This window comes from Gorilla gorilla, chromosome 17 (assembly GCF_029281585.2).
Source record: "Gorilla gorilla gorilla isolate KB3781 chromosome 17, NHGRI_mGorGor1-v2.1_pri, whole genome shotgun sequence".
Taxonomy (NCBI): Eukaryota; Metazoa; Chordata; class Mammalia; order Primates; family Hominidae; genus Gorilla; species Gorilla gorilla.
This window is the reverse complement of record NC_073241.2, coordinates 51,046,521-51,058,645: the sequence shown is the minus strand read 5'-3', so window position 1 is coordinate 51,058,645 and position 12,125 is coordinate 51,046,521. Positions and strand designations below refer to the sequence as shown.

The 12,125-nt window shown below is 33.5% G+C and overlaps 1 protein-coding gene across 1 annotated transcript in view; it reads right to left on the bottom strand.

Annotated features, from left to right (window-relative positions):
- MIB1 (MIB E3 ubiquitin protein ligase 1) overlaps positions 1–12,125 on the bottom strand; it is a 131,659-nt gene that overhangs the window by 66,211 nt on the left and 53,323 nt on the right. Inside the window, exons 8-10 of the mRNA XM_004059232.5 lie at positions 7,524–7,668; positions 5,779–5,912; positions 1,738–1,845 (exon numbers count right to left, since the gene is read on the bottom strand). Coding sequence (XP_004059280.1) covers positions 1,738–1,845; positions 5,779–5,912; positions 7,524–7,668 — 387 coding nt within the window. The remainder of the gene's footprint in view (positions 1–1,737; positions 1,846–5,778; positions 5,913–7,523; positions 7,669–12,125) is intronic.

Below are 12,125 nucleotides of genomic sequence, written 5' to 3'. Positions count from 1 at the left end.
TAAATTCTGAATCTGAAAGCATACTTTAAAAAGAAACTTAGGCAAAAAGAAATGTGGTTTTTTAGCTTCTTGCCTTATTAGCTGTAATCAGAAGGACTTTGGTTTCTCAGTAGTTGTTGCTATTGGAGTTTCTGGATTCACTAAATTAAAAATCAGATATTCAACTCAAGAAATTTCATACCATTCCACCAAATAAAACTAAAATAATAAGAAAATAAAGTAATTATATTCTATATACAAAACACTAAAATTAACTTTAATTACCAAAACAAAACTTGTAACACACACTAGGTTCCTAAACTTACAATCAAGAAAGATGCAACTTAAAAATTACTAGTGCAAAAGTAAAATCAAATTATATAATCTCATTCATAAAGACATCATAGTAATAAAACTATTGCATAGTTCATAGATATCTAATATGCTAATTTAAAATTCAAGTTCTTAGGCGTGGTGGCTCACACCTGTAATCTCAGCACTTTGGGAGGCTGAGGCAGGCACATCACTTGAGGTCAGGAGCTCGAGACCACCCCGGCCAACATGGCAAAACCCTGTGTCTACTCAAAATACAAAAATTACCCAGGTGTGGTAGCAGGTGCCTGTAATCGCAGCTATGGGGAGGCTGAGGCATGAGAATCACTTGAACCCAGGAGGCGGAGGTTGCAGTGAGCTGAGAACACGCCATTGCACTTCAGCCTGGGCAACAGAGTGAGACTCTGCCTCAAAAATTAATTAATTAATTAATTAATTTCAAGTTATTTCTAGGCAGCAGAAAATTCCAACATTATAGATGACCTGTTTACCCTTAGTTCACAGGCTCTTTAGTAGCTGTCCAACAATTCAAAATACATACAATTAGAGAAAAAAGAAAAAGTAACATAAGACTAGAAAAGGCTTCTCTTTTCCAATATGCATCTTTTTAAATTTTTTAATTAGTAAAATCAGGCTAATCCACCAATTTAGCCCTCAGCAATTCAAGTCCTCATTAAGCACTCACAGATGAGAGTGTTTTTTAGACAAAATTGCAACATTCTGCCTAATTTAAATTTGCTAGAATTTGATTTATTCTAAATAATCTTGCACTATACTAAAATAAGTGTGATTCAAATACATTTTTAGTAATGAGTAGTTAAGTAAGACAAAGCAAGACATCCTTCACAATAGAGATACAGAGAGATCCCCAGTCAAGACTCCAACGATATTAAGAAGTGTTTCTCTTTTATAAGAATATATTCTAAATTAAATGAAGCATATATACACACATATGGTGATAAACATGCATTATGAACTCTTCAAATATTCACATTAAGGTCAAGAAACAACAAAACTTTAAAAATGCTAATTCAGTTATGACAAAACAACAACAAAAAAAGTTTCCAACTGTCACAGAGATCAGGAAAGATTCTGACTCAGTGGATTTATATTCCTCGTCCTTCAATTTCCCTAGTATGATTCTTGATTCTTGGACAAGCCCACCTTTAGCTCCCTAAAACATGATGGTTACACCACAGTAATATGAAACTCAACTCCTATCTTTACCTAGGACTATGGCTAAAATATAAAGGATCACAGAAAGACAAGAACTGTTTCAAGTTGCCTCTGTCAGATTTTTATTTTCAATCAGAAAAGCCTTAGTTGGATATTAAATTTCAAAAATAAAAACAATCCATCTCATGATATAGAAGTATTATTTCTAGGAAAAAATGTTTACTTAAAATATTTTTCAAGTTTACTTACCTCTGCTTCGACATCCACGTTTTGCTTCAAAAGTAACTTCAAAATGTCAACATGTCCATTCTGACTAGCAGCTTGCATAGCTGTGTGGCCAGCACATTGCCCATTTACCTACATTTTTAAAAAAAAAGAATGAAAGAATGAATGAATAATCAGAAACAGGCAATATATACATACAGTGTAGGTTTAAATCTAGTATACTGTATAATTCCACGAGAATAATTTAGGTTGGTGTTCCATATATCATAGTTCAGATAACTACAGACTTCTTAATTTTGAGAAGGGAAGCAAGCATTGTTTTAAAAAACAAAAGTTTCATTGTCCAAAGAGTTACGAAATAACTGTTAGGCAATCTGCAAAGTTGAAAGAAGGGAGAAAGAAAGGAAGTTAAGTTAAGTTGGTTTTGTATATATATTTCTTTTTAGATTAATCTCTGAGTCCATGGTTCAATGAAAAAATGCACTGAAGTGAAAAGAAAACTTTTAGAAAAGATATTAGCTGCTAGGGATAAATAAATTCAATTCAACAAAAATACCAAACATCAACTTGCAGGCAAACTGCAAGGACAATAAATAAGGATATATAAATAAGTTAGCAAGGTAGTTATATACAACTATTATAAAGCAGTAATTTCCAACCTTTCCTTCACTTCACATGTTGTGGACATGTATAACTAACCCATGGACATACCCAAGGCCAAGTGCAATTCTTTAATTCTACCCCTTTTACTCCCATCCACAAAATCATTAAAGATAGTTAAAGATGGTAGCTTGGCCACATGTTTATATACTATCTTTCCTGAAACCACACTAAAATGACAATAAAATAATTTAAAAGGTAAAAATCCATAAAGATAAAGGGAGAACATTAGAAAACAAGAAAAAGTAACACATTTGTGAAAGAGAGAAAACAAATGGAAAAGCATTATCTGACTTTAGAGAGAACAGGAAGCCACAGTGTAAAGAGCACAGGGAATCCCAGACAAACTCAAAGCCTACAAACACAAGCACATCATAGGTAACAAGGGGAGCCTCACGTATAAGTCTGATGTGCAATGGCCACACTCCAAGCCCACTACTCAAACTCAAGGACAGAACACTAGCTGCCTGCATCTCATCCCTAGACAGGAAAACTTGAACAACTGTAGAGAATAGATTGCTATAGGATGGTATTTAGAGATCCCCCAAAACTCTACACACCCAATCACCATAATGCAAAGTCAACAAGTCCAAGTGAGGAGAGCTATCAATCAGCTTTTTAAGGTCCTATTGAGATATGAATGGACAACCAAGGATTGGAGATTTGTCGCCTCTTATAGAAGAACAAACAACCAAGGATTACCAGACATATAAGGAATGGCTCTGACGTGAAAAAAGTAACTTAGAAGAGACAAAAACTTAAGCAGGCACAAGAAAATGTTTTCTTATAAAGACCTATCAGTAGTATGCTCAGTAAGGAAAGACATGACATTGTATCCTCTTTAAATACCAACATGATACTATCAAAAGGAATGTGAAAAGAGCAACCAAGAAAAGCTTGAAATTTAAAACTGATGGAATAATAAAAACCTTGGAAAAAGGGTGGGAAAATTAAGTTAAGGAACCTCTCAGAAAAGGAGTGGAGGAAAGAAAAAAAACAGGAAAAAAAAAGAAAATTCGATGAATAGTCCAAGAATAACCAATAAAATAACTAAAGAAAATTTGCAGATATGAATGACATGATTTCTAGTTTTAAAAAGTCAAACACCTAAAGCAATAGATGAAAACAGATCCACATCAAGGTGCATCATTGTGCAAGTTCTTAATGCTAACCAAGACAAAATATCATCATGCTTGAGAGAAAAAACAGCGTACATGTAAGATCAGGAATCAGAATGGCTTATATCTTCTCAATAGTAATTCTGAAATTATTCTACAGGAAAATGACTTCTAACCTAGAACTCTATTCCAATGTAAAACTTAATTGTGAAGTTAAAAAAAATTCAGATATTAAAGGTCTATGTCCCATGCATCCTTTCTCAGAAGCTAATAAAAACCTTACTTCACCAAAAAGAGAGAAAATGTAGCAACAAAAAGACAGGGGATACAGAAAACAAGAAATCCAACACAGGAGAGAAGAGAAGGGAACCCTCAAGATGATGGGTGAGAAGACACTCCAAGTAGGCATCCAGTGCAGAGGACCCTGTTCAGACGGAGATTATCAGAAGGCCTAAGAGAAATGTCTCCCAGAAGATGAAAATGAACACATTTCATCTGTTGCACCTAAATGTCTCAAGCAATTGAGGTATGTTACGGTTAAAGAGGAATTTAGGAAGAAATTAAGTGTAAGAATACAGATTACTAACAAATGAAAAAATATAAAAATTACGTGTAAGGTAAAGAGGGACTGGGAAAGACCACAAGTAACTTTTAGGAATGAAGGAAATATTCTACATCTTAATAGAGGTGTGGACTACGTGGGTGGTATGCATTTGTCAAGACTGGCTGATCCACATATTTCACTGTATGGAAATTATACTTCAGTTTTTTAAAAATGACAACTGTGAACTCCAATTAAAACAAAAAGTTAGGCAGGAAAACGTAATCTAATATACTCCACAGCATGGCTATGAATGTCATTTATATAACATACACAACTAATTTTAATCCAAACAAAATTACAATATAACTACATGATGAAGCTAGAAACAGTATGTGTGTGTCTTGTGGGCATGGGATGGAAGTGGTGAAATAAAGCTAAATCCTCACCTTCCACAGTGAGGTATCAAAAGATCCAGGAAAGGAAAAGGTAAAGGAAAGGAAGAAAGAAAATTAAGACATTATAACAGAGGTATACTGGTATGTTACTGGAAAATGTAGGGGTAAATATGAAGGCTATCAGCCAGCTAAGCATAGCTGCCTCTGTAAAACAGGAAAATAGGGGTGAGAAAGAGGAGATGTTATTTTTCATAACAAATCTTATAGAACTCTATTTTCCTTTAAATTTTTAGTACTATAATGCTCTTAAAAAATAATTTTAAAATAATTTAGTAAGTAAATGAAGAAAAAACTTAAGTACAGTAAAACCTAAATCTGCTTGACTGGAATACAAAGGAAATCCGACTATCTTTCAAACACAAAAAATACTTGGTACTTCAACATTTGAAGCAAATTATTTTTACATAGCTCACAACCAATCAACAAATTGCTGTGCTGTATTGCTACAATTGATTTCTCTATAATAAAGCTAACATGTCGAGCTTATAGGAGAAATAAGACATTAATACTTCACAATTATAGATCTCATCTTCAAACTGTCTAGCATACTTAAAAACAAACAAACATCCAAAGAAAGGTACGGCAACAAAAACCCTTACAACACAGTGAGAATGATTCAAATTGTCACTCCAACTACAACTTCTTGGTTGACACCAAACGTAATACTGGTGCCAGCAAGGTATCAACGCCAAAGCCAAAGCACAATGACTAGAATCAAAACTGCCCACTTAAAAGATAGCTTGAATGAATGGCAAAAACACAACATAACCTAGGAAGAGTTATAAAATATATGGCCTTTAATTCATCTGCCTTATAAATTGTGAAATAGTCAACTATCACTGGGGTGGAGAGGAGTTACATTAAATATTTTGAAAAGAAGGATTGAAAATTGCTTATATACACACCTACTATGTACTCACAAAAATTAAAAAGAAAAAGAAAATTGCTTATAAAATTCACTAAAATATACTTAGAAGATGTCATAAAATGATGTTTACAGGAGGGAAAAAAAAAATCGCTGAATTTCCCAAAAGGATACTAGTCTTTAAAAACCGAAATGTAAGTGTGTCAATCATAAAAAAGGTCATAATGTTAAATACAAAAATGTCTGTTTTTTTTAGAAATGCACACTGAAGAATGTCTGATGTCTGCTTTAAAACACTTCACAAAAACAAGAAAGGAGAAATGAATGAAGCACATCTGGCAAAATCTTAGTAATTGTTGAGGATAAGGTTCATTATACTATTCTACTTTTTGTATGCTTCAAAATAATTTTTAAAATGCTCACATCCACATCTGGTCTTTTAAGCAAATCTTCCACTTTAGCAACATCTCCATTGGCAGCAGCCTTAACTAATTCTTCATTGAGGTCACCAGATTCTTGGGTTTCAAATAATTTCTTCAGGAGTTGTGAGAGTCTTTCTGTAAAGCATCAAATAAAGCTGCTAATATAGGAGGATCTCAAACCTTAACAACTAAGAAACAAGTATTACCCAATATTTCTATAATCTTTTCCTATTTTATTCTTTCCATCATTAATGTTATTTTTCTACCCATGCAAGTTATAATCACTACTATAAAAAGCTGTATTAAATGCAAGCCCTTAAGTATTCCAAGTTTTCTCCAATTCATGTATATCACATTATAATTTTAGAAAAAGTAGTGCATTATATACTAATAATAATTCAAGATTTAAAAGTCATCATAAGAAGTTTATGAATAAACACACTACCATGGGAGTACCACAATGATACAAACTTCCTTTCAGGTTTTAAGGACACTACAGTGACTCTCAGAGCTCAATACTACAGACTTTAAAATAATTCAACAGATTAATGATTATGGTCAAAAGCAACAATCTCTGTAATATCTGGGGACATAGTTTAGGGTCAAACCAATTTTCTTTAGGTTGAAACTGGACATCTAAGTGCTAATAACTTTCAGAAAGTGCCAAATGATTGGTTTTGACAAAAACAACAATGAACCAGGGATGAATATACCTAAACCCTTTCATAAGATATTTTTTTCTAAATAGTATCAATCAATACAGAAGCTACAAAGCTCTAACTCCTTAATTCTTGGGGTACTTATTATAAAGCAGAGAAATCACAAAATAGGGCAAGGGACAAATGACAAAGTGGGCCAAGTCCACATAATTTGCAAGTAGGCTATTAACTGTCCTTCACTCTTTTACTTTGTATGTAGTCAACCTACTACGGTGTCATTTAACCTCAAGGTAAAAATAAACACTGGATTTAAATGTTAAGCATACTAGCAAATTACAGCAGGAAAGAATAAACAAAAAGGCAGAGGAAGCAGAAAGCAGGACAAAAATAAAATTGGAAGTCACTTTATATTTTCCTTTTGTTTCTTACTATTTATAGTTATAGTTCTATCTCCTTTTCTGGATGACAACATGTACACACAGTAACTTGTAATATGTTGTAAAATGAACTGAGTCTGTGTATACAAAGCTGGAGCACAGGAAAGAAAGACTATGTGAATGAGTCTACTCAAGCATCCAGGATGTTCACAGTTTAACATAGTTTCTACTCACGGTAGCATGTATAATAACTCATTAAATGGTAAGAGAAAAAATAGCTGATATGTAAAAATATACAGGAAGAAAGCCATCTGCTAGCAATAATGTTGGAAATACAAAAAAAATAAAGCAGTCTAAGAAAGTGATGGTTCTTTGGCAGAAAACAAAAGTTCTGACTAAAGAGTAGAATCTTGAATTTTAGGAATCTCAAATTTGATGTGGAAAATCCCCTGATATGCCCAAGAAAAAGCACACATTTTATGGAACTTCTCCAGGGAGTACTTCAGCCAGAATAAAGGTTGTTCAACACATTATAAAAAACAAAAATTTTTAGTGAAAGTTTAAAAGGTGGTCAACATTCAAGTAAGGCTGTGTAATCTGGGACAAAGCCAAGCACATGTACAACATTATATGTATATGAGAACTGGGGAATTAGCAAAGGTTTTAATGTAAACCACATTACTCTTAAAGAAACACAATATAAAACATACCACCAGATGCATTGCTAATGGCTGATCCTGCAGATGCCACCTTGGAAACTGCTGCTGGATTGTATGTCCAAGATGTTCCACAAACTTCCACCTTTAAATCACTGTCTGAATAAATCTGTTGTACTCGGCCAACTTTACCTAAAGTCTTGGGGAAAAAAATAGATTCATGTTTCCAAGTCTAAAGCATATACCATAAAATCAATCACTAGTTTTTATATGCTTAAAGTAATGATTTTACTTATTACTAATGAAAAAACTTTCAAAGGATAACCATACTGAAATGGGTTATTTGAATAAGTACAAATGTTAAAAAATATCTTTTAAAATAATAATAAAACTACTTCCCCAAGAATATGAGACAAATCATGATAAAGTCTATCCTATTCATATGAGTTCATAAAAATCTATTTTGATGTTCAATCCTTCCTTCTTAAATCTGTAAGGTACATTTTGAGAACTTGCAACTCAAGTAGTCTAAAATCTATCATCAATATAGCCTGAAAAAGAAAATTGGATTTCTAAAAAAAATAAAAAATAAAAAAATAAACTAATTTGGCCAAGAAGGGCTCAAGCTTACATCTATGTTTAAACCCTTTTTGGAATCATCTGATTTCTGCCAGTTCCTTTCCTTCCCTTCCTCATATTCCTAAACCTGTTCATTTTCCCAAAATTTTATTCCATAGGTTTTTACTCTTCTTCGTTGAAAATTCAACTCACTTTGACAACTATCACCTTTTTTTTGAAAACACAAAATCACTGCTCACCCCCACATACACATACTAATTCTAATTTTTTAACAGCCTATTAGACATTTTCACTTGGAATTTTCCATTATCATCTCAAACTCTATGAGGCTACATTCTTTGTTTTTTCCCCTCAACTTTTTATTATGGAAAACTTCCAAGAGATACAAAAGTGGACAACAGCATACTGAATCCTCATGTACCCATCAACCATTTGTAACAATTATCAGCTCATGGCTAATCTTGTTTCCTTTATTCCCCTACCCATTCTCTCCTCCAGTATTATTTCAGTATGTACCTCCAAACAATAAGAACTCTTTTTTTAATAACATATTCTACAATGCTATTTATTATCAACTCAAAGTTACAATAGTTATGTATCACAAAATTCCAGTGTTCAAACTTCCAATTACCTCATAAATTATCAATTTTTTGTTGTTTAAATCAAGATCCACATAAAGTCCACACATACATGTTTTTCTTTGCAAATTATTTGTTGAAAAAACAGTTCTTTATCTTACAAAGTTTCTTACCATTTGAATTTTACTAATTGGTGTAGTTTTAATAACTCATCAGCCCTCTGTATATAGTCAGCAGGAACCCCTTCAAGTTGGCTGCTAGGTCCTTTTAACATGGTCCTAGAAACCAGTGACAGCTTCCTTGTTACCTGGTATGAGGCTCATTTTGTTCACCTCTTGTCAAAGAGTCAGAATTAGCCATTTCTCCAAAAAGCTTTGGCTCTTTATTGAGAAAGCCTGCTTGAAAACCATAACCTGGGCACTAAGTTTGGTTATTACCAAAATGGTCACAGTGGAGGCATTTTCATGAATACAGCTAGGAAATAGGAGCTTTTGTTTGGGACATTTTTTTGTTTTGTTTTAATTTTACTTTAAGTTCTGGGATACATGTGCAGAAAGTGCAGGTTTGTTACATAGCTATACATGTGCCATGGTGGTCTGCTGCACCTATCAACCCATCATCTAGGTTTTAGGCCCCGCATGCATTATATTAGATATTTGTCCTAATGCTCTCCCTCCCCTTGCCCCCCACCCCGACAGGCCCCAGTATGTGATGTTCCCCTCCCTGTGTCCACATGTTCTCATTGCTCAACTCCCACTTATGAGTGAGAACATGCGGTGTTTGGTTTTCTGTTCTGTGTTTGTTTGCTAAGGATGATGGCTTCCAGCTTCATCCATGTCCCGGCAAAGGACATGATCTCATTCTTTTTTTATGGCTGGAAGAAAATTTTTGCAATCTACCCATCTGACAAAGGTCTAATATCCAGACTCTACAAGGAACTTAAACAAATTTACAAGAAAAAAACAAACGACCCCATCAAAAAGTAGGCAAAGGATATGAACATACACTTCTCAAAAGAAGACATTTGTTTTGTTTTTAAAGAAGCATAAATCATAAATTCAAACACTCTTTTCATTCAAATTCAAGACTACAGGGTTTTTACTTCACCTCCTCTATATTATAACTGCATCTCCTTTTACAACTCGGATAATTCTGATTCTCAAAGTCAAAGGAGTAACAGAATTATCACACAAGTACTCATTTGTTTTTTGGTACATCTAACAATCTCGGAATAACAATATCAACGCTACTACATGCAATAAGATTTCTGAAAAGTGTTAAACATTTCATTTCCATGCAGTTCTTTAGGGTCTATTCTTCCTATGAAGATATAAAGAAAAATTAACTGTGTTTAAAAAATTACTTGGAATTTTCTCTCTACATGGTTATGCTAACAGAAACACACTTAGTTTCATTTATTTCATTTCATTTTCCACTTTGAGGAGTTTCCTTTTTAAATTTAATTTCGTTTTACAATTGTATTAAATATGTATGTGATTTCAAATCAAATCTATAAAACAAGACATATTCAAAGAGGTCTCCCTTCCTTCTTTGCCCCTTATATCATCCTATTCCCTTTTTATATAGGTAACGCTTATTTGTAACTTCATAGTTTATCATTACATTGTCTGCTTTAATATAGTTTGTACTGTCCTAATAGTTATTATATATTATATGTGTGTATATATATAAATAAATAAAAATATATATTTATATATTTATGTATTATTTATATATTATATATATAAATATATATTTATATATATATAAAATCTTGACTTGGTTCCCTAATATGTGCAATACTGAAATTAGTCATTCATGTGTCCTTACTCTTTCCTAATATTTTGATCTAAAATAATAATATTCAGTCCCAGTTAATACAACTAAAAGGCAAACAGCATATTAAACTTTTCATGTGCTCAATTTCCACCCCATTTTTTACAACTATAATTTACATTGTTAGAACATATAATTGTTATATATTCTACCCTTTCCTTTACAACATTCATTTAATCTTAGTTTAACAAATCAATACATATTCCATGATCACTAGTCCTTCACTTCATGTCTCTACAGTCATTTTGGTTGTCTGAAACTCATTATCCAGCAAATTACTTAGAAAGGACTCATGGGAACAAGAATTCTCACATATTCATAGCACAGTTATACTTGAAAGTTAGTTTGGTTACATATAAAATCTTCAGCTTATATTCTTTCCTTGAGTATCTTAAATGCTATCTCACTGTTTTCTGGCATAAAACACTGAGATGAGACTTTTTTCTTAACAGCAAAATAATTTTCTTTCCTTTAGCACCAATAACCTGTCTGGTCTTTTTTCCTTGATACTTTCTCTCGTCTTGAAGATTCAGTTATTTTACCAGAATATAGCCCAGTGTTTGCTGCTCTGGGTCAGTTTTCCCAGGTATGCAATGTGCCCCTTCAAAATTTAGTTTCAAATTGTTTTCTTAATTCCAGGAAAATTTTTCTAAAATTACAAATTTCCATATTTGTTTCATTTCATTTATTTGGGTTTAGTTTTCCTTTCTACAAGGACTCTCTTGTAGAGAGAGAGAGAGAGAGAGAGAGAGAGGCTATTTAATGTTTATTTCTTTCTCTGAAATACTTTTCACCTTTCCTATTTTTAAAATTTTCCTGCTTTTTCACCTTCTATTTCTCTTAGCCATTATCTGTTGCATTTATTTGCTCTGCTCTGTGTTCCTTCCAGCTTAGTCTTCACTTATAAAATGACTTTTTCACTTCTTTTTAATTATTTCCTAAGTTACATCACCTCATTTCTGATTTCATTCTCTTACACTTTTTTCATTTTCTTAATTTGTTTTAGCTCATTTTTTGTTTTTTGCAATTTTTTTTTAAGAGTCAGTCTCACTACATTAGCCCAGGCTAAAGTGCAGTGGCTATTCACAGGCATGATCCCATTACTGATCAGCGCGAGAGTTTTGACCTGCTCTGTTTCTGATTTTGGGCCAGTTCCCCACGCCATAGGCAACCTGGGGTTCACCCAGGAGGTCACCATATCCTTGCCGAACTTAGTGCAGACGTCCACACTACACCCAGAGCTCTTGAAGTCACGTGATCCTCCTGCCTCAGCCTCCTGAGTAGCTGGGACTACAGGTACACACTACTGTGCCCAGCCTTTTAGCTCATTTTAAATTATAAAAGTACAGTTTTCATCATTTTTCTGCACATAACTTTCTGATACGCCTTTTTTTTTTTTTTTTTTTTGAGACAAGGTCTCACTCTGTTGCCCAGGCTGGAGTGCAGTAGTGTGATCTCTGCTCACTGCAGCCTCAACCTCCTGGGCTCAAGAGATCCTCTCACTTCAGTCTCCCAAGTACCTGGGACTACAGGCACACACCACCACACCTGGCTAATTTTTGTATTTTTAGTAGAAACAGAGTTTCACCATGTTGTTCAGGCTGGTCTCAACTCCTTGGCTCAAGCAATCCACCCATCTTGGCTTCCCAAAGCGCTGGGATTA